The sequence below is a fragment of the Balaenoptera ricei genome, chromosome 6 (assembly GCF_028023285.1).
Source record: "Balaenoptera ricei isolate mBalRic1 chromosome 6, mBalRic1.hap2, whole genome shotgun sequence".
In the NCBI taxonomy this organism is placed as follows: Eukaryota; Metazoa; Chordata; class Mammalia; order Artiodactyla; family Balaenopteridae; genus Balaenoptera; species Balaenoptera ricei.
The window spans coordinates 30623162-30650778 of record NC_082644.1 but is presented as its reverse complement, the minus strand read 5'-3'; the positions used below and the strand labels follow the sequence as shown (position 1 = coordinate 30650778).

General features: G+C 38.0%; 1 protein-coding gene across 3 annotated transcripts in view; it reads left to right on the top strand.

Moving 5' to 3' along the window:
• Nucleotides 1-27617, top strand: part of IARS1 (isoleucyl-tRNA synthetase 1) — an 80053-nt gene that overhangs the window by 14361 nt on the left and 38075 nt on the right. For all 3 annotated transcript variants that reach the window (XM_059924393.1, XM_059924392.1, XM_059924394.1), the window contains exons 7-18: nt 2685-2832; nt 11335-11422; nt 11691-11751; nt 14628-14723; nt 17701-17823; nt 18342-18433; nt 19366-19464; nt 21621-21747; nt 23001-23074; nt 23454-23648; nt 25578-25664; nt 27383-27466. In XM_059924393.1, coding sequence (XP_059780376.1) covers nt 2685-2832; nt 11335-11422; nt 11691-11751; nt 14628-14723; nt 17701-17823; nt 18342-18433; nt 19366-19464; nt 21621-21747; nt 23001-23074; nt 23454-23648; nt 25578-25664; nt 27383-27466 — 1274 coding nt within the window. The remainder of the gene's footprint in view (nt 1-2684; nt 2833-11334; nt 11423-11690; nt 11752-14627; nt 14724-17700; nt 17824-18341; nt 18434-19365; nt 19465-21620; nt 21748-23000; nt 23075-23453; nt 23649-25577; nt 25665-27382; nt 27467-27617) is intronic.

Here is a 27617-nt window from a genome sequence, read left to right as displayed (position 1 = left end):
TGATGATTACATCTCCATAATCTAATTTAACATTTTCTCTGTCCTCTGCATTTTATAGAAATACGTACTTCATTTTTATGTTTGTTTTGTTTATGGTTTTTTTGGTGGGGTGGGTTAAATTTTACCTATAATTCAATGCACCAATCTTAAGTATACCATTTAATGGCTTTCACGAGGAGAATTCCCTGGTGGTCCAGTGGCAAGTCTTCTGTGCTTTCACTGCCGAGGGCGCAGGTTCAATCCCTGGTTGGGGAAGGAACTAAGATCCCGCAAGCCTCGCGGCATGGCCAAAAAATTAAAAAACGAAACATGGGTTTCACTAAATGCATCTGTTGTTGTTGATTTCAAATACATCAGATGTCACAGATAGCAGTTGATTAGTTTTGTCTGGTTCTGTACTTTGAAGAAGTGGAAAGATCCACTATGTATTCTGTTTCTGGCTTTTCTCACTCAGCATTATGTTTGTGATAGTCATCCATGTTATGTGTAGTTTTGGATCTTTTGTTCTAATTTCTGTGTAGGTGAATATACCACAGTTTGTTTATTTACAGCACATTTCTCTTTTCCATTTCCTTCTTCACATCCTGATAGGTAACCACTATGCTGAATTTGGTGTTTCTTTTTCATGCATATTTTTATATTTTTGTTATCTGTATAAGTATCCATAAACAGTATTTAGTGTTGTTCGCAAGTTTTTAAATCTCATTCATTGTACTTATTCTGCACCTTGCCTTTTATACTAAACATTATGTTTTAAAGTTTCTTCATATTGATACATGTAGCTTTAAGTTTATTTTTAACTGCTGTACAGTGTTTCATATAACAAATAGACTACAATTTATCTATTCATTCTTTTGATAGATATTTGAGGTGTTCAGAGGGCACAGCCTTTTTTTTCTTTTTAAATGGTAACAATTGGTGTTGCTCCAAACGTTTTGTAATATAAATCCTTGTGTACTATGCTGGAATTTTCTTTGGTAACTAAATTTTTACATGTTAGAGCCCCATTATAGCTTGTTAGGTCCTAGGGTTTTCAAAGTTTATACTCTTCTATAAGTAAATAAATACATTCTCTTATTGGGAAAGAGCAAGCTGTACGGAACTAAATTGAGTTACAGAAGAAAGTCCTTCCAGCTTTTCCAAAAGGTAAACCAACTTGTGGTATATAAAAATATTTATTTTTTATATTGCCTAAATTTTTAGTTTTTGGAAGTCTGGTTGATGTGATTACTTTTGAGGCTTATGCTCATTGTGGAAAATTAAGAAGCCATAGAAGATATAAAGAAGAGGGAAAAAAATTATAATCCCAGTACCCAAAGGAAATCACTGTTAATGTTTTATTTAGATTTCCCTTTAGAGGCTTTTTAATTTTTTTATGTTTATTACTATACATACTAAAATTAATAATTTTTATATCTTAGTACCTATTTCCTGGCTTAATAAGACAACACTTTTTTGCTCCTCCATTTACTTGCTCTATTCCATATACTTGCACAAAATGAATATATATGTGAAGCCAACACCCAGATAAAGTTAAAGAAGAACCTTGTCAGTCAACCTGTCAAAAGCTCTCCCTTCTCATGGTCCCTTCAGTTTAGCATGTATCCCCCCACTCCTCTATAGCAACCACTGTCCTCACTTCCAACCTCGTTTGCTGATTCTGTACTAAATATAAATGGAATTGTCCAGTTTGTTCTTTTTTTGCGTCTGGCTTCTCTTGCTCAAGATTATGTTTGTGAAAGTCATCCATGTTGTGTGTAGTTGTAGATCATCATTTTAATTACTGTATAGTATTTAACTTATCCATTCTAATGTTGATGGACATTGGGTAATATCCAGTTTTTGGCTCTTATCAGTAGTACTACTGTGAGCATTCTGGAACTTGTCTTTTGGGGAGCATATATACACATTCCCAGGAGTGGGATTATTGAGTCACAAGGTATACTTACATTTAGCCCTAGTACAAGAGTTGGCAAACTTTGTAAAGGGCCAGATAGTAAATATTTTAGACTTTGTTGGCCAGATGATCTGTCAGTCCTGTCAAAACCATTCTTAGGTCTTGGGCTCTATAAAAACAGGTAACGGCCAGATTTGACCCATGGACCATGGTTCATTGCCTCCCACTCTAACCCCAAAGGGATTACACTTCCACTAGACAGTTCTGATTACACTGCATCCTTGCCAGCACTTAGTATTCTCTGTCTTTTTTCACTTTGGCCATACTATGAGTGTGTACTAAGGATTGTGTTTGTTTTTAATTTTTGGCATAATTTCAGACTTCCTGAAAAGTTGAAAAGAATTCTCATATACCCTTCAATTCAAATAAAGAATAACACTGTTTTCCAAAATCGTTATTTTATTGACCTAATTCTTTATGGACTTATTATAAAATAGATCATTGTAATAGTGAAACCTCATTTATGTATCCCACTTGCTACACTATAAATGTTTTATTTGTGACTACTAAGGTAATTATTAAAGCATTTTCTTTATGTAAAAAATGTATTTGGAATTTCTCTCGCTTTGTATTTTCTTTTTACAAATATGGCAGATTTTTTTTAAAGCTCAGTTTATTCTGAAAATAAAAGTTTATTTTATTCTTTTATTCTAGGATCAGTTCGTTTTTCTTCCATGTCTACTATTATGGAGTCTGTAAAAAAATACTTTATCTCATTTTATTTCAGGATGTTCAAGATCCTTCAGTATTTGTAACTTTCCCTTTGGAGGAAGATGAAAATATATCTTTGGTTGCCTGGACAACTACTCCCTGGACTCTACCTAGTAACCTTGCCCTGTGTGTTAATCCAGATATGCAGTATGTGAAGATAAAAGGTAAATGTGAGCCTGGTTACTTATGATCAATATGAATAAAATAATTTTAATGAATTTTGGGAAAGAATGAAAGCTTACATTTCTTCCCTTTTTTTTTTTTTACTTTTTTTATTGAGGTATAATTGACAGACATTATGTTAATTTTAGGCTTACAACAAAATAAACATTTGTGTACATCATGAAATGAACACCATAGTAAGTCTAGTTAACATTCATCACCATACATATTTACAGAACTTTTTCTTGCGGTGAGACCTTTTAAGATCTACTCTCTCAGTAACTTTCGAATATGTAATATAGTATTATTAACTATAGTTGCCATGCTATAAATTATATCCCCATGCCTTATTTTATAATTGGAAGTTTGTACCTTTTAACTCCCTTTACCCATTCCACCTCCCCCACATGCATACACACCCCTGCTTCTAACAACCACCAGTCTGTTCTCTGTATCCATGAGGTTTATTTTTGTTGTTTTGACTTCATTCTTATTCCACATATAAGTGAGATAATACATTATGTGTCTTTCTTTGACTTATTTCACTTAGCCTAATGCCCTCAAGGTCCATCCATGATGTTTTAAGCAGCAAACTTTCATTCTTCCTTACAGCCAAATAGCATTCCATTGTACATATACATACCATATTTTGTTCATCAGTCCGTCCATTGATGGACACAGGTTGTTTCCATAATTTGGCTATCATAATTAATGCTGCGATGAACATGGGGTGCAGATATCTTTTCAAGTTAGTGTATTCATTTTCTTTGTATAAATACCCAGAAGTAAAATTACTGGATCATATGTAGTTGTATTTTTAATTTTTTGAGGAACCTCCCATACTCTTTTCCATGGTGGCTACACCAATTTACATTCCCATCATCAGTGCAGAGATTCTCTCTTCTCCACATCCTTGCCCGCACTTGCTGTCTCTTGTCTTTTTGAAAACAGCCACTCTAACAGGTGTGAGGTGATACCTTATTGGGGTTTTGATTTGCATTTCCCTGATGTAAGTGGTATTGAGCATCTTTTCATGTACCTGATGGATATCTGATTGTCTTCTTTGGAAAAATGTCTATTCAGATCTCCTACCCATTTTTTAAATTGGTTTGGTGGGTTTTTTTGTTTGTTTGTTTTGCTATCAAGTTGTATCAGTTCTTTATATATTTTGGATATTAGCCCCATATCAGCTATATGATTTGCAGATATTTTCTCCCATTCAGATGGTTGCCTTTTCATTTCGTTGATTACTTTTGCTGTGCAGAAGCTTTAGTGTGATGTAGTCCCACTTTTTGTTTGTTTGTTTTTATTTTTGCTTCTGTTTCCTTTGCTTTTGTTGTCAGAGCAAAAAAAAAAAAAAAAAAAAGACATTGCCAAGACCAATGGCAAGAAGTTTATCAACTATGTTTTCTTCTAGGAATCTTATGGTTTCAGGTCTTATGTTAAAGTCTTTAATCCATTTGTGTTAATTTCTGTATATGGCATAAGAGAGTGGTCCAGTTCTCCCAACACCATTTATTGAAGAGATTCTCCTTTCCCCATTGTATATTCTTGGCTCCTTTATTGTAAATTAATTGTCTTATGTGTGAGTTTATTTCTGGGCTCTCTGTTCTGTTCCATTGATCTATGTGTTTGTTTTTATGCCAATACCATACTGTTTTGATGACTAGAGCTTTGTAATATAGTTTGAAATCAAGGAGTGTTGTGCCTCCAGCTTTGTTCTTCTTTCTCAAGATTGCATGGACTATTCAGGGTCTTGTGGGTCCACATAAATTTTAAGATTGTTTATTCTATTTCTGTGAAAAATGCCATTGAAATTTTGATAGGAATTGCACTGAATCTATAGATTTCCTTCAGTAGTATGGACGTTTTAACAATATTAATTCTTCAAATCCATGAGCATGGAACACTTCCATTTATTTGTGTCTTCCATTTCTTTCATCAGTGTTTTAAACTTTTCAGTGTCTAGGTCCTTCATTTCCTTTGCTAAGCTTATTCCTACATATTTTATTCTTTCTGATGCAATTGTAAATGCAATTGTTTTCTTAATTTCTCTTTCTGATAATTCATTATTGGTGTATAGCAATGCAACAGCTTTCAATATATTGATTTTGTATGCTGCAACTTTATTGCATTTATTTATTTTTATTTTTTTAAATAAATTTATTTTTATTTATTTTTGGCTGTGTTGGGTGTTCGTTGCTGTGCGCGGGCTTTCTCTAGTTGCGGCAAGCGGGAGCTACTCTTCATTGTAGTGCACGGGCTTCTCATTGCAGTGGCTTCTCTTGTTGCAAAGCATGGGCTCTAGGTGCATGACCTTCAGTAGTTGTGGCACACAGGCGCAGTAGTTGTGGCTCGCGGGCTCTAGAGCGCAGGCTCAGTGGTTGTGGCACACGGGCTTAGTTGCTCTGCGGCATGTGGGATCTTCCCGGACCAAGGATCGAACCTGTGTCCCCTGCATTGTCAGGAAGATTATTAACCACTGTGCCACCAGGGAAGTCCCTCCATTTATTTTTTAGTTCTGAGTTGTTGGTGGAGTCTTGAGTTTTCTATATGTACTATCATATTATCTGCAAATAGTGAGTTTTATTTCTTCCTTTCCAATTTGGATACCTTTTATTTCTTTTTCCTGCCCAATTGTTCCGGCTAGGACTTCTAATACTATGTTGAATAAAAGTGGCAAGAGTGGGCATCTTTATCTTGTTCTTGATATTAGAGGAAAAGCTTTCAGTTTTTCGCCAAAGAGTATGATATTAGCTGTGAGCTTGTCATATATGGCCTTTATTATGTTGAAGTACATGCCCTCTAAAAGAGGCATTTTTAGTAGAAGTTGTTCAAGTAATTTTATCTAGCTCCAAAGAGATTATCAGGATAAAGTTGGGGGTTTTTTGTTTGTTTGTTTGGTTGGTTTTTGGCCACACCACACAGCTTATGGGATCTTAGTTCCCCAACCAGGGATCGAACCCGGGCCCCCGGCAGTGGAAGCATGGAGTCCTAACCACTGGACCACCAGGGAATTCCCAAGGATGTTGTTATTATCAAGTAACGAAAAAATCTCTTAACTCCCTGGGTTTGTGGAAGGCAGGGCCTGGATATGTATTGTTTAGGGCTATGCCCTTATAACCCATTACCTAGAACAAAATAAGTATTCAATAAATATCAACTAAATGAATGAATGCTTAAAAGTCTTATCATGATAGATAGGAGGAAATAAATAGACAATAGATGGGTCACACTAGAAATAGAACACAGTTAATTCATTAAGGAAAACTGAGTTGGATACAATATTAGAGAACATCTGAAATTTTCTCAGAAAGTTGCTTAAGTCATGCTTAAGTATTATTTTAAAAATATTCTTTACTTTGATTTTTAAATAGACATCAGTATTAGTAATCAGGACATAGTTTATACTTATAACTTAATAAACTTATTACAAATTATACAAAAAATAAATGTATTTACTAGAATCAGTAAAGCTGTTGGGGCTGGGAGGTAGCATGAACTCTCTGGTCACGTGTCTTATGATTTATTGTTTGGGAATCTGTTCTTAGGTATGTCATAATCACTCATATGTGCTAATAACCCTGGGGAAATTTGCCTTTTAATAAAATTTCTTAGAAACCCAGAAAGCCTCTACTAAATAATTTTCTAGTGGTGCATACATAGGTATGGTGTTATGTAGCAGGATATGTTTTGGAAGGAGAAATCTGATAATGAGTTTCAAATAGCACAACAAAGCCAGTTAGCTTCCAGTGTACTTCTAAACCTGGAAATAATCCAACTGTTTGGGCCTCCTGAAAGGATAACCATGCCTGTTTCACGTTGGTGAATTCCGAGGCTTGAGGCAAGGGATCCAGAAAGGAAGCTGTAAGAAGTGGACAGAGTGAAGGTCAAGAGTATATTTTCAGGAGTTTAGAGGAAAATAATATAAGAAAACATGTGGAACACGTCTTAGTTTACTGATTCCTACTCCCCTCTTCTACGTGTCCAAGCAGCTGGTTTATCTACTTATTTCCCCTGGCCTAGGAAAACGACTATTTTTTTACCCAGAATTTCCTTCTTGGTCCAGCGTAGAAGTAAATACTACTTTGTTTTTTTTTTTTTTTTAGTTTTTTATTTAATTTTTATTTTACATTACAGTATAGTTGATTTACAACATTGTGTTAGTTTCAGGTGTACAGCAAAGTGATTCAGTTATACATACACATATATCTATTCTTTTTCAGATTCTTTTCCCATATAGGTTATTACGGAGTATTGAGTAGAGTTCCCCGTGCTATACAGTAGGTCCTTGTTGATTATCTATTTTACATATAATAGTATGTATATATGAATCCCAATCTCCTAATTTATCCCTCCCCCCAGCCTTCCCCTTGGTAACCGTAAGTTTGTTTTCTAAGTCTGTGAGTCTTTTTCTGTTTTGTAAATAAGTTCATTTGTATCATTTTTTAGATTCTACATATAAGTGATAACCATGTATTTGTCTTTCTCTAACTTACTTAGTATGATAATCTGTAGATCCATCCGTGTTGCTGCAAATGGCATTGTTTCATTCTTTTTTATGGCTGAATAATATTCCATTGTTTGTGTTTTTTTGATGTAGAGCTGCATGAACTGTTTTTTGTATTTTGGAGATTAATCCCCAGGCGGTCTCTTCATTTGCAAATATTTTCTCCCATTCTGTGAGTTGTCTTTTCCTTTTGTTTGTGGTTTCCTTTGCTGTGCAAAAGCTTTTAAGTTTAATTAGGTCCCATTTGTTTGTTTTTGTTTCTGTATTCATTACTCTGGGAAGTAGATCCAAGTATTGCTGTGATTTATGTCAAAGAGTGTTCTGCCTGTGTTTTCCTCTAAGAGTTTTATAGTATCTGGCCTTACATTTAGGTCTTTAATCCATTTTGGGTTTATTTTCTGTATGGTGTTAAGGAGTGTTCTAATTTCATTTTTTTACACATAGCAGTCCAGTTTTCCCAGCACCACTTAGGAAGAGGCTGTCTTTTCTCCATTGCATATTCTTGCCTCCTCTGTCGTAGATTAATTGACCATAGGTGCGTGGATTTACGTCTGGGCTTTCTCTCCTGTTCCATTGATCTATAAGTCTGTCTTTGTGCCAGTACGATGCTGTTTTGATTACTGTAGCTTTATAGTATAGTCTGAAGTCAGGGAGCCTGATTCCTCCAGCTCCATTTTTGTTTCTCAAGATTGCTTTGGCTATTCGAGATCTTTTGTGTTTCCACACAAATTTTAAGATTTTTTGTTCTAGATCTGCAAAAAATGCCACTAGTAATTTGATAGGGATTGCACTGAATCTGTAGATTGCTTTGGGTAATATAGTCATTTTGACCATATTGATTCTTCCACTCCCAGAATGTGGTATATCTTGCCATCTGTGTCACCTTTGATTTCTTTCACCAGCGTCTTATAGTTTTCTGAGTACAGGTCTTTTGCCTCCTTAGGTAGGTTTATTCCTAGGCATTTTATCCTATTTGATGCAATGATTAAAAAGAAAAAAAATTACATTTCTTTTCTTTTCTTTTTTTAATTAATTAATTTATTTATTTTTGGTTTCGTTGGGTCTTTGTTGCTGCGCGCGGGCTTTCTGTAGTCGCGGTGAGCCAGGGCTACTCTTCGTTGTGGTGTGTGGGCTTCTCATTGCGATGGCTTCTCTTGTTGCAGAGCACAGGCTCTAGGCATGTGGGCTTCAGTAGTTGTGGCACACGGGCTCAGTAGTCATGGCTCACGGGCTCTAGAGCACAGGCTCAGTAGTTGTGGCGCACAGGCTTAGTTGCTCCGTGGCAGATGGCATCTTCCTGAACCAGGGCTTGTGTGCCCTGCATTAGCAGGCGAATTCTTAACCACTGCACCACCAGGGAAGTCCTACATTTCTTTTTGGAGTAAAAATAGAAGTTTTTGAAAAAGTATTAGATTTAATCAGAAAAATAACCTCTAAGAGCATTTTCATTTCTGATTGAAAAATTAACACAAAACATAAAAATTAAAATTAACACAAAAAAATTGTATAGAGATATAAAAAGTAAAAATTTCATATAATTTTCAGATTATAATACTTTTATGCATCATGCTCCTATTACAGAATGAAGAACCTGAAATTCAAAGGGGTTGGCGTATCATTGCTATTAGGAATCTCCAGTATGTGTTTTCTCAACACCACCAAGCAATTAAATCAATTCAAGCACTAGCTATCTGGATCTAGAGTCAGATATCACAGGTCAAGAGCTTAGTCCTACAAAACTGCCCCCTGCCACTGCACCCCCCCCCCCTTTCAGATGTCAGTCACAAGTTCCGATTGTCACCTGGGCTTCTCACCAACCCATGACTTCCTCCTTGGGTCTGAAGAGCAACTCACAGAACTCAGAAACATTGTACTTACTAGATTACCGGTTTACTATAAAAGGAGATTGTAATGGATACACATGAACAGCCAGATGAAGAAGTGCATAGGGTGAGATCTGGAAGGGTAGCAAGCACAGGAACTTCTCTCCCCAGAACTGGGGTGGGCTACTCTCATAGCATGTGGATACGTTCACTAACCTGGAAACTCTCCGAACTCCATCCTTTTGGGTTTTTATGGAGGCTTTATTACATGGGCACAATTGATTAAATCATTGGCCATTGGTGATTGAACTCAATCTCTGACCCCTCTCTCCTCCCCAGAGGGGGCTGGAGGTGGAGTATGAAAGTTCCAACCCTGTAGCCATGTGCTTGGTTCACCATCCTTAGGTTACCTAGGGGTTTTACAAAAGTCACTCCATTAACGTAACAAAAGACACCTTTGGTTCCCATCACTTAGGAAATTCCACGGGTTTTAAGAGCTCTGCCAGAACAGGGATTAAGACCAAATATATATTTCTTATTATATATCATAGTATCATAGAATTGGTACCAGAACTTGAGAACTTTGTACCTTTCAAATATTCCCTGGTGTCAAGTTAACCATAGTTTCAAAGAGGCCCTTTCCGTAGAGATTTATATGAAAAAAGAAGGTTGGTACCTTCAGGTTTCTATAGTTTATGGGGAACAGGGGGAAGTCAGGGAAAGAAAAGAAAAACTCATGGCCAGAAAAAGAATCTGTCTTACAAGGCAGTTAACTTGATTCACAATAGCTTGTGCTATCAAGGGAAGAATATTGAGAAAGGAATGGGAAAGTGTTGGGTGTCAGATATTTTTATCATTATTTAGCTGTGCCTTAGGAGTAGCTAAGACCAAGAGTTGGTTTCTTACGATATCAACTGGGAAGGAACTGTTTCCATACAGAGCCTGGCTCTGGTGTCTACTGCTGCTTCTCCCTGCAAGTGCATTTCTGTCTGTTATAAGTTTCCTGTGTTGCCTGTGGGTCATGGTCATTCCGTAGTGAGCCTGACAGCCTTAAAGGCCATCTGGCTGAGATTTCAATCATGTCATTCATCTGCCTGCATACAACTCTTTTACTTCTTGGACCATGTGTTCTGTGTTTTTTTCAGAAAATATAGACTCCACTTATAATGAAATTCCTGTGAGGTCAGAACTGGTGGGTGGCAACATTATTTGTGGTAGTTTTTCAGTGAATTGCAAAGGCCTTCACAATGATCCATAGATGCTCATTTTTCTTAGAGCCTTAGTATATTCTTGGGTATAGCTTTAGTATATTCTTGGGTATGTCATACTTTACATGTGGACGTTTAAATTAACCTAAATTTTTATAAGGCAATTTGTTAGTATCTATTAAATTTTAAATGTTTATGCATTTGTTTCAGCTTTTCTCTTCCTAGGATAGTATCCTCCAGAAATGTTTCCAGTATGGGTACAAAGACATGTATAAGGATATTCGTTATCCCAGTGTTCATAGCAGTAGCAATTTGAAAACAGTTTAATTGTCTAGCATGAATTGGTATGTTAAAAATAACTTGTACCTCCATAAGATGGAATACTATAGAGCTATTTAAAAGAATGAGAAAATCTATATGTGCTAACATATGAGAAAATGTTCACAACGTATTATGTGAAAACAAATTACAAAACTGTATTGAGTTATATCCCATAATCATTAAGTTACATGTTTACATAATATGTATGTTAATATATACATAGAAAAACACCTGGAGGAATAGACACTGTGTCGAGGTGGGGGGCGGGGTGGGGTGGGGAGTTTGAGATTATGGGAAACTTTTACTTTGTGATCTTCTTGGTTTGCTATTGTTACGGATTTTAAACACTCATATATATTACTTTTGGTAGGAGAAAATAAAGATTAATTTACTTAAAATGAATAGAGGTATAGTTAACAACAACTGATGAGCTGCCTTAACAGCATTTGATGTTTTTGTCTTTTTCGTATTTGGAAAGCACGTGTGCCCTAGCGTTCTTTGTGGTATTCCTCTGTCAGTGCTGAGCACATTGGATGCAGGTGATATAGGAGCCCCTGGAGGGAAAAATATGCAGATGCGTGTCTTTAGCGTAAGCCAAAGCTTGAATATCATTGAAGTCCACTTTTTCCCTTGCTCTCATAGATGCTGTCAGAGGAAAATTATACATTTTAATGGAAGCCAGATTATCAGCCCTCTATAAATTGGAGAGTGACTATGAGATCCTTGAAAGGTGAATATACAAATCATTGATTTGTACGTGTGTGTGTGTGCACGTGCATGTGTGTGTCTTTAGCTTTAAAAAGTGAGATACCTTATTGCCCAAAAGCTATATTATTCAAGTTTAGTTTTAAGTACTAATACCAAGTACATTCAGGTCACACGTTCCAGCACTAATGATTTAGGAACAGGGAAACCAGAAGGGAATGGTAACTTGATGTGGCTGCAGCCTCATTTCTTTGATGATTTTAATTGTGAGTTTGCCTTTCTCTTTTTTCTAGATTTCCTGGTGCCTATCTCAAAGGCAAGAAATACAGACCCCTGTTTGACTATTTTATAAAGGTGAGCTTAGAGACTTCTACCACAGGAGCTCTCCACAACCCATGTATTTGATAACTGGAGTGGTATTTATATTTTCTTATTGTTATATTGTTCATACAAGTGTGCCTAAATCCAAAAATCTGTTTTAGTATTACAAAAATTAAATTCTGTTTGTATTGCCTTCTTGTTTTAGTAATTAAAATCCTATAGGAATTTTTAAATACTTTTCTCAAATTACATAAGGAATCAGTTACATTGATAAGATTTAATGTGTGTATATTTGTATTGTTTATAGTCTGCACATCACCCAGGAAAGTCATTGAGGTGTTTTTTGTTTTTTGAGTTTTGTTTTTACAAATTTAAGATAGTGCTCAGATAGTGCTTTTACAAAACTGTGTGTGTAAAAGTAAACAGAGTTCATTTCAAGGAATTGATGAGGTGGGTGCTTTAAGCTCAGACATTTAGTAACTTACTTCTTATAAGAATCACAAAGCTATTTTATGTGGTTTTCCATTTTCTGGCAACAGAATCCACAGCTGTAGCTGTAAACCCCACCAACAACAACAAAAGAATAAAGTCAGCAGGAATTTCCTGTTGGTTCTTATTTATAGGTCTTGGAGTGAAATAATGAGCAACGCTCTCAGACCTGGTTTTACACATTATGTGGAAATTATATTCAGTTGGACGTAGCATTAGCCAGCAAAACCTTACACCATAGCCCAGGATAAAATATTTGCTTACCTCCGTTCTGATTCAGTGTAGGGATAGAGTTTGGCTGATGCAGGTGATCTCTGCCATTTGGGCTCTGTCCACAACGTCACATCTGCCTCTACATTTTTGTGTACCTCAGTGTTTTCCCACGTTTCTTATCTCCTAACTAATGGCATTCCTCCTCATTCCATGTTGCTGCTGATGGATTTCCAAACACTTTACCTGGTCTGGTCCCTCCCTGTGAGCCTGCAGTCATTTGCCAGCACATTCCTCACTGGGTATTCTCCACTTGACACAAGGCAGTCCTACTCTCTAACCACATTCCCTAATGTTGATTTAAACATATCCTTTGCTTCCATCACACTGACCCTTTCTTTTCCTCCCTCCCTGCCTTTGCCTTTGTTTTTATTGTCTTCCTCCTCTTTTTAAAAAAACCCTCACCTTTCTTTAATGTCATATCAGCTTGACACTCTTCAAGGCTGAACTCAGGTGCCATCTGAAAAAAAAGTATTTTTTGAAATGCTTCTTTGGTTTCTCCCTCTGAAAAATATCATTCCTGCATTCTTCTCTTCTATATCATAACATGTTTTGTTTTTTCTTGTATTTGTTTTTATTTGTCTTAAAACCTCTTACACTAGATCCCTTTGAGAACCTAAGGAAAGTTTAACCCTCTCAGAGAATGCACATGGACACAATAGATAGGAACTTTAGGTTAAATCAGAAGTCTGTCTGGAATATGCACTCAGTTCATACTGACCTAAGTTATTTAAGAACAACAACTATCCATTCATTTAGCTTCCTGAAATTTCTGGAACGTTTGGTGAGTTTTAGAAAGATGCTGCAAATTCTTTGAAGACAAAAATCATCTGGTGTATACCTAAAATACACATGTTCTGAAATATTAAGTGGGAGCTATGAGAGTAGATGCTGTCTGTGAAGGATAGCACTATAGCTCTCTGTGTGAATGCTAACCCAGTTCAGCCTTGGCAGGGGAAGGATCTAAAACTGGACTTTGAGAGATAGGAGTGCAATGCAGGGTTTCTTTGTTAAAAACCCTCTACAGTTAGAAACAGTAAGATACCTTTGTATTCCCTATTCTTACATCTAAGAACCCACATATTATCTCTCCATGTTTAAACTATTGAAGACATACCTTTTAGCACCTATCATACCACACCAAAAATATTTCCAGGTGACTTGGGTTATAGCAATTAAAAATTCATAGTTATTTTTCAAGTTTAGTTTTAAGTGAATGCCAAAGAATTAAAGAGTTGTGATATAGTTGAAAATAAAATTGCGTTTGGAACCAGAAGACCTTCTTTCAGGTCATTACTAGTTGTATGATTTGGGCAAACCATTTCATCTTTGTTCAGAGTTTGTTCATCTGTGAAACTCAAATACAACCAGAATATTTTTAAAACATGAGACTGCTGATGCAGGATTATAGGATTTTTCACAGGATTATAGGATTAAATGTGAAAATAATTTCTGAAAGTACTTTTTGCAAAGGCAGAGAGGTAAGAAAGCAAAGGGTCAGTTTGGCTGAAACAAAGGGTATGTGAAAAGAAATATTAAGAGATGAAGGTAGAAGAAGTAGGTCTGTAGTGTTATGTGTATGAACCTGACTTTATTGTTGTTACAAAGAAAATCAAACTGAAAACATTTCCCTTCAGTGTTACAGTAGGTGGAATACCTGTAACTAGAACTTGTAACTCAGCTCCCATCCCGATTCTTCCAAGGTTTGCCTTTTATTACTGAATAACCTGATCTGGACTGAAAGGAAAAGGAGCAGCAAAGCATATGCAGTGATTGAAAATATACCAGGAAGCGAATCGTTAAGGAAGCACATCGTCTGAGACATTTTCACGATAAACTGCATTCTAGGGCAGGGGTGAGGTTGGAAGAACTGATGAAAAAGCACAGTTTTGTGGCGAAGGAAGTTAGAAATTTTTCTCTGCAAGTCTTCAAATAATTATTTCATTTATAAGTGATGAACTGTTATTCATGGAAACGATGTATTGAATTAGCATGTTTCTTCCCAATCTGAGCTATTCTGTCTTTTCTATTTCTGAAAATAATTTTGCATGTTAAAAGATTTTTCAGGCTCTTACCAAAAACTGTTATTAAATTAATATTATGGTATGGTATTGTTTTATTCTTTAAGCCTAATAACCTTTCTTTTCCAGTGTAAAGAGAATGGTGCTTTTACTGTGCTTGTTGACAACTATGTGAAGGAGGAAGAAGGCACTGGGGTTGTACACCAAGCTCCTTACTTTGGTGCTGTGAGTAGTATATGTCTTGCAAATGCATTTATGAGAAGTAAACGTCAGTGGCCACTGAGTCGTGTGTGTGTGTTTGTGTGTGTGTGTGTGTGTGTGTGTGTGTGTGACAGGGAGAGAGAAGAGAGATGTTTCTCACTGTTGTTCACACTATGGAGTTAACCTCGTTTCAGGCTCACTGCCCCCAGAGATACCTTATAAAACTTGCATCTGTAATTCCTTCACCCTGAGCTGATTTTTGAAAATGGTGTGCTAAATCCTGAGTGTTGCTGGGCATTTAGTCTTTCTAAAAGGCATGCTATGTTTTCATTCATTCACTATTTACTTGCTATACGCTTTGCCATTTATGATATGCAGTTCTGGGAGTTTTGACAAGGGCATAGAGTCATACAGTCACCACAACCATCAAAACGCTGAAAGGTTCCATCGCCTTTGCTGTGTTCTTGACTAAATAAATACTATATGATCAGAAGGGAGAATTTGACCTCTTTCCTCAAAGCTGTGCAGTGCGGTTAATTTTAAGTTTTGCCCAGAGTAATTTTTCAAAAAATGTAATCTTTTTAATGTAATTTGTATATGAATAAAACAAGAGCATAGGGATTAAGGGCACACACTTAGAACCAGACCTCACCTTAGGTCAGAGCTCTGCCACTAACAGGCCATCCCTGGGTAAGTTACTTAGCCTGTCTGGACTTCCTTTTCCTCCTCTGTGACATGGAATGATAGTACCTGCCCGTCTGGGTAACTACAAGGATTAAATGGAATCATCCATATAGAGCGTTTAGCACAGTGCCTGACCATTGTAAGAGTGTGTACAGTCACTGCTTGGGGTGTAGCACCCACTGGGGACCTACAAATTCCTCTTGGCTTGATCATTTTGTCAGTGAGAGAGGCAGTGAAGCTAGTCTGTCTCCGTTGGTCTTTTTTTTTTTTCATACTTAACCTCTGCAGGGATTTTTATTATGGAAGTCTTCAAACATACACAGAAGTAAAGAAAATATAATAATTCCTTATGTTCACATTATCCAGCTGCTTTAATTATTAATTTGGAATTTCTGTTATATCTGTCTCATTCCCTGTCCCCTTCCCCAACACCTTTTTTATTTTGGCTGGAGGGTTTTGTAGCAAATCCTCAACATCATATCTTTCATTTACAAATACTTCTGTATGCATCTCTGACTGATAAGGACTTTTGTTTTTAACATAGCCACCATGCCATTATACCCAATAAAATTAACAGTTGCTTAATATCACCTAATACCTGGTCAGTATTCAAATTAGATGGAAAGTAAGCATTCTTGATAATACTATTTATTGAGTTTTAGGAACTAGTCAGATTTCAGCTATTCATTGTAATTTTAGAGTCAACTGGTGTCATTGTTCCACTGATAATAAATAATGAAAAGGTAACTTCTTGGTATGTATCTGTCCTGAATGCCAGGCAGGTTAATGTTGTAGAAGATCAGATCTTTAAATTTCAGCCTTTAACCCCACTTGGTAGACGTTTTCCAAGAGACCTTCCATGTTGCGGCTTTGCCAGACAATGTGCTATGTGATCTCTCCACAGAGTCTATGCACTTCTACATGACCATGTTGAATGTCACCTGTTATTCTGGCTCCACTCAGGAATGCTGCTCTTAGCTAGTCAAATTGAGTAGGGCTGTTTGCGCTATACTAAATGGTTCAAATTGCTGGACTTTGGGGCTTGTCCTGTCTGTGTTGCTTAGTGTTTTTTTTTCAGGGTCTTCCTTCATGGCCAGGCTGTCATTGCCTTTGGCTGTCATGTGCCACACGCACATGTCGCATCACACTAGGCAGCCTCTCAGCATAGCGAGAGTTGAACATAGGCCCAGGTGGAGCCATACTGGCTTTCCAGTTTATCTTGGCGTCAAACCAGGGTATGGTTTCACTATTTAGTCCAAGACAGTCCCTTTAATTTTAGATTCAAACAGCATAGCACGGAGGTAAAGACCTTGGACTCTAGAGCCAGGCTGTTTGGTTCTGAATGTGAGCATTGCCACTTTGCAGCTGAGTTATTTCTTTGTGCCTCAGCTTCTTCATCCGTAAAATGGAGATACTTGCTGGTTTGTCTGAGGGGAACACATGATGAAAACCTAGTACATCTATCTGCCTTCCTCACAGGATCGTTGTAAAGGTTAAATGAGCTAATGTAATGTAGTCAGATGTTCAGAGCACTGTTTGATATAGCACTTTATGTGTTTGCCCTGATTATTGTTAACATTGCTCAAAATGTATTCCTGAAGCATTGTGGTGTACCCAGCCTGCCTGGGGCCCATATTACTTATTTGTAAAGTGAATAGTTCGGGGTTTTTTTGTTTGTTTGTTTGTTTGTTTTATTATTTTTTTAAATTTATTTATGCACGCCACACCACGTGGCTCGCGGGATCTTAGTTCACCGACAAGGGATTGATCCCAGGCCCTGGCAGTGAAAGCGCCAAGTTCTAACCACTGGACCACCAGGGAATTCCCGTAAAATGAATAATTTGGATTTAGATCACTGTTGCCATCCTTTCAGGCACTCCTTGACAGGATGCAGATACATATGCACATCAGGCATTGTGCAGTACTAAACAGTTCATGCCTTACACGTGTATGTTCTCCTGCTTTGTGCATACATGTATGTATATACATGCTGCTGTTATAAATCAAATTTGATTTTGTTCTAATGTATTCATATGTGGCATCTTTCTTCTTACTTAGTGGATACTCAGCTATTTTAGGGGTTTGTGAGTAATGGCTGGGAAGACTGATCTAATCCCCTAACCCTGCTATAGGGCTCTGGATTCTCTGAATGATCCTTGAGTTAACTTCAGTTGAGAGGATAATGAAAGTTGGATACATTTATATGTCAGAATACTGAAAAATTCTCCTATAAATCTATTGCCTCATATGCTCCTCTCTTGCCACACCCACTCTTAACTGTTTTATTCTTCCCTTCTACCTTTCTCCTTTTCCCCAGGATGACTATCGGGTCTGTATGGATTTCAACATCATTCAGAAAGACTCTGTCCCTATTTGCCCTGTGGATGCTTCAGGCTGTTTCACAGGGGAAGTGACAGATTTTGCAGGACAGTATGTGAAGGTCTGTATCTTTATGGCTTAGAAAGGTGTCAGTTTCATCGTACTTCTTTCATTAATCAGTTTTTTGTTAAATAGCTTCCATATGTGGGATTTTTTTCCCGAGGAAGTAGATTTTGTTTTGTTTTGTTTGAGCACATAAAATCAGAAAAAATAGACATATTATCAGCTGCATTCCAAGGGTCTAGTATCTTCAGAGGAAGCATGCTGTAATTTCAAAGGTAGGAATCAGAAAAAGTGGGCTCTGGTTTGTGACTCCGGAAACAGCTTTGTGACCTTGGGGTAATCATTGCTGATTGAAAACTTCACTACCTTAAGTGGTCTGGAACGTACTTTAAAAGTACTTAAAGTTACCCAGTGGCTGAAATGTGGACCAAGTATTTTTATAGTACATTTGTTATTTGTGCCTTTTATTCATAGTAAAGGTATCAAAATAACAAAGTTTAGTAATATACTTAATTATATTGTATTACTAAGTATTGTAGGATATTTTAATGGCTGGATTTTAAATTTTTTTTAAAGGATGCTGACAAAAATATCATCAGGACCCTAAAGGAACAAGGTCGACTTCTTGTTGCCAGCACCTTCACCCACAGCTACCCTTTCTGCTGGAGGTGAGATGAAATGTAGCTCGAGGTTCAGCTTTGTGGATACATTTGATATGTGTGCCCATTCCATCAATTCATGGTTCCCATCTCATTTGTATCCTTTAGAGTTAGTGTTTGAAAACTTCATTCTTGTTTTAAGGAGAATTTTATGAATTCATATATATAGTTATTTCATTACTTAGGTGTAAGAAACATAGGCATATACCAATATGTATTGTGTTGGGATCACAGTTCTCTAGGATGAAATATGTCTCTAAAATTTTCTAATGGAATTTAGTGAGAAATATAATGTGCAATTTTTTTTTTTTTTTTTTTGGCTGCATTGGGTCTTTGTTGCTGTGCATGGGCTTCTCATTGTGGTGGCTTCTCTCGTTGCGGAGCATGGGCTCTAGGCATGCAGGCTTCAGTAGTTGTGGTGTGTGGGCTCAGTAGTTGTGGCTCATGGGTTCTAGAACACAGGCTCAGTAGTTGTGGCGCACGGGCTTAGTTACTCTGCGGCATGTGGTATCTTCCAGGACCAGGGATCGAACCCGTGTCCCCTGCTTTGGCAGGCGGATTCTTACCCACTATGCCATCAGGGAAGTCCCTGTGATGCAAGTTTTAATATAACATCATACTATAAAGATGTGGGTGAAAATGGAATGTTCAATGGCATCACGTTTTGTTCCCATGTTTCCTCTTTGCTGAGGTTGACATCATTTCTTAGTCAACTGTCACACAAGCAGAACTATATTTTTTCTTGTTCTCTTATTAGCTTTCACCCTCTTGTGAAAGATGGAGGGAGATGACATAGACATTAGTATTTGCAATAGAAATAAATATCAGTAGGAGGCCTAATAGTTGGTGGTGATATCAGTAAGAAACTAAAGGTCAGTCTTACCCTTTGCCCCTGCATACCTCAGTCTGCCCAGCCACGTTCTGCATTTTTGCTTCCGCAGGTCAGACACTCCCCTCATTTACAAAGCAGTGCCTAGCTGGTTCGTTCGGGTGGAGCATATGGTAGACCAGCTGCTGAGGAACAATGACCTATGTTACTGGTGAGCAATAAGATGTGTGTCTTCATAATGTCCTTTGTCATGTAGTTAGTACTGGTTTATACTTCCCTCAAGTTATAGTAATTTTAAAAGCCATCTTTTATTGTATATTGTAATAATAGCTATTTTTCTGTTTATTCAGGAACACAAAATAATTTAGATAATATTATATAACAGAAGAAACAGCCCTCTTATGACAGGACATATAGGGGAACATTTTTCTTTTTTAAACCCAATGGAAATGAGAAGTTGCCATTTATTTGATTTAAAGAATGGAATGACTTTGGAAAACTGGCTGTACTCTCAGAGTCCATTAGCTTTAAATAATAGTCATTTTCAGCATATACATTTATTTTTGGATATACCTACAAAAGCCATTTACACTTACTATTTTTGACAGTTGTTGAGTTCCTAAAATATGGCAATGTCTTGTGTACACTGGTTTCATGGATAAACACTGCAGGGACAGAAGCCTTTCTCTCCTCAGCTAATATCTAAACTGCAGAGAGGTGTTACGGTAGTTCCTCCATTTTTCCATAGGGGGTATGTTCCAAGACCTCCAGTGGATGCCTGAAAACGCAGATAGTACCAAACCCTATACTGTATATACTGTGTTTTTCCTATACCTACATACCTATGATGAAGTTTAATTTATAAATTAAGCACGGTAAGAGAATATCCAAATTGCCAGCATCACTGCTTTTGCCCTTTGGGGCCAATTTTTAAGTAAAAAGGGTTATTTGAACACAGGCACTGAGATAATCAACAGCTGACGTGGTAGCCGAGATGGCTGCTAAGTAACTAATGAGCGGGTAACATATACAGCCTGGATACACTAGACAAAGGGATAGTTCAGTTCCCAGGCAGGACGGAGTGCAAGGGCGCAACACTTCATCATGCCACCCAGAAAAGTGTGCAGTTTAAAACTTAAGAACTTTTTACTCCTGGAATTTTCCTTTTAATATTTTTGGACCACGGTTGACTGTGGGTAACTGAAACCATGTAAAATGAAACCACAGATAAGGGGGGACTACTGTACTTCAACCTGTAGGTGCAAAAATGATACAAAACTAAATCTGTGTATTCCAGAAGAATGTTTTTCCCTGAGAGTTTTGAGGGTAATCACTATTTCTTATTTTCCCCAAGAATCCAACTTGACTTTAAGTTGTGTTCTCTGGGGAAGTAAGAAATAGTGCATTTGATTTTGGAAGAATGGGAAGAATCTCAGGGCAGTAAAAGAAAACTATAGCTTTCTATATTTCTTAGCAAACTGAATTTCTCAAGAGCAAAATGTTTTTTCATTTTTATAACTAAGAAGCTCTTTAGTTTCCTAGTGGAGTGCTGAGTATAGAATATTCATATGGCTGCCTCATTGGGGGTGGTGGCGGGAGGTGTGCAGGCCTGTAAACTGACCTAGGATGGTAACTGCAGCACCTGAGAGGACAGAATGTTTTGGAGCCTAGGTGTGCCCTAACTCAGCCTTGAGCTTGGCAGCGTTTCCTACAAAGCTGAACCTTAAAGAATAAGGAGTCATTTACCAGTCAGAAGCTATAAGAGCCTTGGGTAGGGGAGTGGCTGAGGGAAGGAGGGTGGCGGGGTGAAGGTTATCGAAGTGGAGGGATGGCATGGACAGAGGCAGTGAGGTAAGAAGCTGCATTCTAAGGAACTTGCCTTATTGCTAGAGCCTAAAGTGCAGTGGCAGGGGAACTGCAGGTGAGCCTGGAGAGGCAGCTTCCCACCAGCTACACAAAACCCCCACCTATTCAGACTCTTACTTTGTAGGTGATTAAGAGCCCTTGCTAATGAGTTTCAGTAAAAGCGCTATTGTATGGATGACCTGAAGACTAGATCTAAGTAAGATCAGGCTAGCTGTCGTCATGGTGATTGGTTAAAGGATTGCGGCAGTCCTGCAGTTGGAGAGCAGGACAGGGAAGCTTGTGTGCTGTGGGGTTTCATATTACAGAGCATCTTCCTGGGATGGATTCATAGCAGAAACAGCCTCTGTGGGTCTTCTCGTGCTGTCCATTTGGAAGACATTCTCCTAGGAGTGAGCTCAGCATTTCCAGAATGTTAGGTTCATAAAGGCTTATGCAGATCTAATTTACAAATTTACTTACTAATGTTTTTATATGATTGGTTATCTGATCTGTTTATTGCAGGGTCCCAGAGTTTGTGCGAGAAAAGCGATTTGGAAATTGGCTGAAAGATGCACGTGACTGGGCAATTTCCAGAAACAGATACTGGGGCACTCCTATCCCACTGTGGGTCAGCAATGACTTCGAGGAGGTGAGGCAGGGCAGTGTTTACTTGTGTTGATTTTTGCTAAAGCACTTCATTCATGCATCTCAGTATGGGGTAAAAGAATATGGTTTCTTTTTTTCTTTGCCCCTTTCTTATTGCATCAGTTTTTTTTTTCTTTGTTCCTTCCTAGAATTATGACATAAATAAGAATATGCTTTTAAGATTTTAATTTATTTTTACTTTAATTAAATATAGTTTTAAATTTCCCTCTGTGTAAAAGTGAAAAATATAATTTGTATTTTTCTCGAGAAACTCCTCACATTGTTTATCTTGTTTGCTCAGAACTCTTTTTCTCCTTTTGAGTTTCTGATGAACAGAACAGAGACTCCACCCCCTGCACTAAGTCACAGCATATTAAAACGGCCTTATAGTGATAAAAAAGGACAACTGAAAAAAATTACCAAAGCATTGCAGACCTTTAATTTAAAATCAATGTGTGTGTGTGTGTGTGTGTGTCTAAATAAATACATACATAGGTATATAGATGTATTCCCTCTGTCCAATGCTGACAGCATTAGAACAGTCATGAGCAGCAGCAGCAGCCCAGGGACCTCAGTAAATCTCCAGTAGGGACCTGAAAGGCAATAGTGAAGTAGCTGAATCAGAGGACTTTTCAGGACTGAGCAGGAAGGGCAGAGAAAGAGGCTGTGGGTATTCAGTAGGTAGCAGATGACTTCTGGGTGTGAACCCACAGCAGCTCCTGCTGGTGCAGCCTAGCTACACGGCCCCTGTTAGATGACTCACCCTGTTCTGAATGCCCCTGCTGGGCCCATCTCCCAGCCTCCTTACACGAATATAATCCTAATGTCTTGCAATCTATTTGGTCCAGTTCATGCACAATAAATTAGTTCCAGCTTTGACTTGAGAAGATTTCAGATTAAAGAGCCAAGTTCAAGTGCCAGGAACAAACTAAGATGCCTTAGAGTAACAGTCTAGGCATTTCACTTATGCTGGTTATTTTCGGCAGAGATTTGGACATAGTAGACCCTCAAGAAATACTCGTTGAGATGATGGCTGTGAAATTCTCTCCTTGTAGGAAATCCCTCTGATATAGGGATAGGTAGCAAAGAAGTGAAGTCTGCTCACCAATTCAGACAGTGACCTATAGTCTTTCATGAGGTAAGCCACCTTGATGATAACTCATGAAGATCAAAGGTTTCTAAACCTAAACATGAATGTTACATAAATTAACTCTGTTTGATCTTTGGCTCTGAGGTCTTTTAACTTTGTTTTGACAGGTGGTGTGTGTTGGGTCAATGGCAGAACTGGAAGAACTGTCAGGAGCAAAGATCTCAGATCTCCACAGAGAGAGGTCAGTTTCTGAATGTTTAATTCACTTCAGTTCAGTATCGGGCTAGGTAGCCTGTTAAGACATGGTCTCTGTATCAGATCACAGAGCTACATGTAGAAATCAAACACTAGTTTGCTGAATTACTTTGTTGTTGATGATTCATGTCATATTAAGGAAAGGTGGCCTCTTGTCCTTGAGTTAGATGTCAGGAGACTTTGGTATATAACCTTCCAGATGGAGCCCTGATGGTGCTCTCTGAAAGCCTGTGAGAACTGCCGATATTTCTGTTTGCAGATGCATATGAAAGAGCTGTGAGGGCATTGTGTTTCCTCTTGGCAATTAAACTGTAATTTCTGTTTTGCTTAAAATTAATAGAAGTGGCTACTTCTTTGTTTACTAGCATTGACCATCTGACCATTCCTTCACGCTGTGGGAAGGGATTGTTGCATCGCATCTCTGAAGTGTTTGACTGTTGGTTCGAGAGTGGCAGCATGCCCTATGCTCAAATTCATTATCCATTTGAAAACAAGAGGGAGTTTGAGGATGCATTTCCTGCAGATTTCATTGCTGAAGGCATTGACCAAACCAGAGGATGGTATGTTTCTTGTTCTTTAAAGCGTTTTTATATTTATTTATTTATTTATTTATTTATTTTTGGCTGCATTGGGTCTTTATGCTGCACGTGGTCTTTCTCTAGTTGTGGCGAGCGGGGACTATTCGTTGCGGTGTGCAGGCTTCTCATTGCGGTGGCTTCTCTTCTTGCGGAGCATGGGCTCTGGGCATGCAGGCTTCAGTAGTTGTGACACACGGGCTTAGTTGCTCTGCGGCATGTGAGATCTTCCTGGGGCCAGGGATCGAACCTGTGTCCCCAGCCTTGGCAAGCGGATTCTTAACCACTGTGCCACCAGGGAAGGTCCCTCTTTAAAGTGTTTTATTGCTTTGATTTAACAGGTATTTTACTGAGCATTTAACGTTTATCAGCTGGGTGCTGGGGAGATTGTGTCAAACAAGACAGGCTCTGCTCCTGCCCTCTGCCCCTCACCACTAAACATACCATAAAAGTGTCTTTTGAGCAGGAATCTCACACTATATTAGGGCTGTAGTTTTAGAGTTTGAATTGTTTCTTTGACATTTTGAAATACAGAGATTTTGGTGTATGGAAAGATTAAGTGATACAAAACAATTAATGTGTCCTTAGTTTGTTTACTTCAAATCATTCACACAAGTGTTTAGTGGGTATTTCATACAAGATACTGGAGTGGGTGCTACAAATTGGAGGGTTAGTTGAAAATGTACTAAGATGTTAAGGCTAGCCTCATAACATGCTAAAAAATCCAGGTTTAAAATTTTAAAAAAGAAAAAAAAAGCATGGTGGGGAGGACTTTGGCATTGGTTTTATCTGATGCCTTACCCAAGGCAGTACCCTCATTCTCTTAATTAGGAAAAGATGAATTACCTTCTCTTCATGCATGAGCTTGGCTGATCCAGGTTCTAATTATACTTTCATTAGTAATGTTTCTGCAGGAGTGTTTAGAGAATGTTGGTATCATTTTCTGTCTTTACAACTTGTAGTCATCACAAACTGATGGAATTCCATCCTTAATGTTCTTAATGTTTTCAGCTTCCAATCCATTTTTCTATAGAAACAGCTACCATATACAAACTCCTGTTCTTAGGGAGGGCCAGATGACTCACCAATAAGTTGTTTCTCTGAGGAGTTGCCATGTCTGGCAACTGTTGAAAGCCTTCACGTGGGTCCCCATGTGCACATTGCCTCCCTCGCCTTCTGTCAGGTATGGGCTGCCTCTCATAAGAACCAGGGTCCTCCTGACCTGATTTCCATCCTCATTAGTTGTGTCTGGTGATGTTCTTGGGATGCAAAATCAGGTCAGAGATGACACAAGTGCATTACTTACTGGGACAGCTTACATGGATGTGATAGAGTTCTTTTAGGGAACTAGCTAGCTAGCATATAAACATGCATGATATCTGATAGAATAAAAACATTTTCTATGTTCATATAGACTAGCTTTTAACTTTTGGATGAGAGTGCTTTTTTCATCTTTTGTCATCAGACTGTCCCATATGACCTTGTGCTAAAGGCAACACATCTCTGGATTTCCAGCCTGGCATTTCTGGGAGGTCCTGAGAGGCCACCAGTGCTGCCCTGCTCTGCCTTATGGCTGTCCTCAACTAGCTCCCCAAGGAAGGTGATAGTACTGTCCCCAGCAGGGGGTCAGTACCTCACTCCAGGGCTTTATTTGCTTTAAATAAAGTTCATTTTATTTTTTCTAGTGAGAAGCTTTAATATGACTGGTCTGCAGTGGGTCCTGTGCCTAATTTTTCAGCACTCCCCAGATGATTCTGATGTATCCAGGATCAAGAACCATTGCTTTGTGATTATCAAGAAGTGTAACTTACCTAAAATAGAAATTCAGTCCAATAAGTAAACACAGTTTTTTTTCCTATGCTTGAATTCCTTTTCTTATTTTATTGAACTCTTTGTTTGTGGGTTTTTTTCCAGGTTTTACACCCTGCTGGTGCTGGCCACAGCTCTCTTTGGACGGCCGCCATTCAAAAATGTGATTGTAAATGGACTCGTCCTGGCAAGGCAGGTGCACTCCCTTGTGTAATAATGAGTTGCAGTTCCTGATCTCCTTTATTCTTACAGCATGTTCTGGTTGGATCTAACCATTCTTTGTGAATAGAGGAATTTAGGAATGCCCCAGCTCTGTTCCTATTCTCTTCCTTCCTTCTGCCTTTATACTTCTTCCTGCTCTCCCTTTTCATCCAACTCCTGTCTTGTGCTCTTCTCAACCTGTAACATTCTGTCTCTACGTGTTCCTATGTCTTAGGAGAAGGACTGCATTAAGAGCTAAGCCTAATGGAGGAGGACAGAGGGGAGGACATGTGTCCCATGATACTACTAGTGATAAAATAACATTTGTCATTTAGAATTTTATAAAGTACTTTTGCTTATAGCTCTTATTAAATCTGTACACTGGTCCTTTAGTATAGATTTTTGTCATCCTGTTTTTAATATATGAGGAAGCTGTTGGTTTTAGAGGCTTATTATAGAGGAGTCTTATTTTTTCCTTTGCTTCTACTGCCTCTAGTCATTAAAAGTAAAAACAAATAAAAAGAAGAAAATGAAATTTTTATACCTAGATACCTTGCTTCATGTGCTGTTCAAGGCGGGGGATGACACCTGGCACTGTACCAGGCTCTGTTTTGAGCATTTACACGTCTTCACTCATTTATCCCCAGAACTATTTGAAATGGGTCCTTTCTTTGTCCATTTTGACATTTGAGGAATTTGAAGTGCAGAAAAATTAAGGTCATACAGCAAAAGAGTGTGAAATTCTAGTTCTATACCCAGGCAGTCTGGCTCTATAGTCTGTACTTTTTTTTTTTTTTAATTGAAAATCTTACTGAATTATAGTTGTAAAAATTAATAGAGACCCCTCGTTTGCTTTGCCTGGTTCCCCCAATGGTCACGTTTTTGAAACTGTAGCACATTGTCATAATCAGGATGTTGATTGAATCACCAGTCTTATTCAAATTTCCCCAGTTTTACTCATTTGCTATTGCATGCAGTATTATCTCATATATAGGTTCCTGTATCCACCAGCACAGTCAAGATACTTGGCCTGTTTCAACATCACAGGATGCCTCTGTTGCCCTTTTATAACCATACCCACCCCACCCCTTCACACCCCTCCCACCTCAGCCTTCAATCCTAATCCCCATCCCCTGGCAACCATTAATCTATTCCCCATCTCTGTAATTTTGTCATTTCAAGTATGTTATATAAATGGATTCATATCATATATAACCTTTTGTGATTGGCTTTTTTTGCTTACTGTAATTCCCTGGAGATACCTCAGGTGGTTTTATGGATCCATAGTTCTTTCTCATTGCTGAGCAGTGTTCTATGGTGACCCACAGTTTGACCTTTCACCTGCTGAAAGACATTGAGGTTGTTTCCAGTGTTTGCTGACTATGAATAAAGCTGTGAACTTTCAAAAATAAAGGTTTTGTGTGACTATAAGTTTTCGTTTCTCTGGGATAAATGCCAAGGCTGTGTTTTTTCACTGTTACACTCTGGCATCTTCCTGCTGCCATTTATCCCAAAACTTCTCCATTGACTCACTGCAGTATTCAAAAAGAAGCTTAAACAGACATTAACAAAACAACCTATTGTTGTGCCTTAGTAGTAGCTTGTGTCCCATTTGCACTTTGTAGTATTCCAATTTGTAGATAATCTGTAACCACATATAAACTGTGATGTTGACTTATTTAATTGGTGTTTCCCTTCTGTGTTTCAAGTGATGGCCAAAAAATGAGCAAACGCAAAAAGAATTATCCAGATCCACTGTCAGTCATTCATAAATATGGTGCTGATGCCCTCAGGTACAAACCAGTGTTCTGCCTTGTGTGTATTTGTCATTTCTTATTAAGCATCTTACATTCTGTTAATCATGTTTTCAGTGATATTAATCATTCTATTAATTTGGTTTATAATTAGCTTTTTTAAAAAAATGCACGTCTGTTACATGGAGAA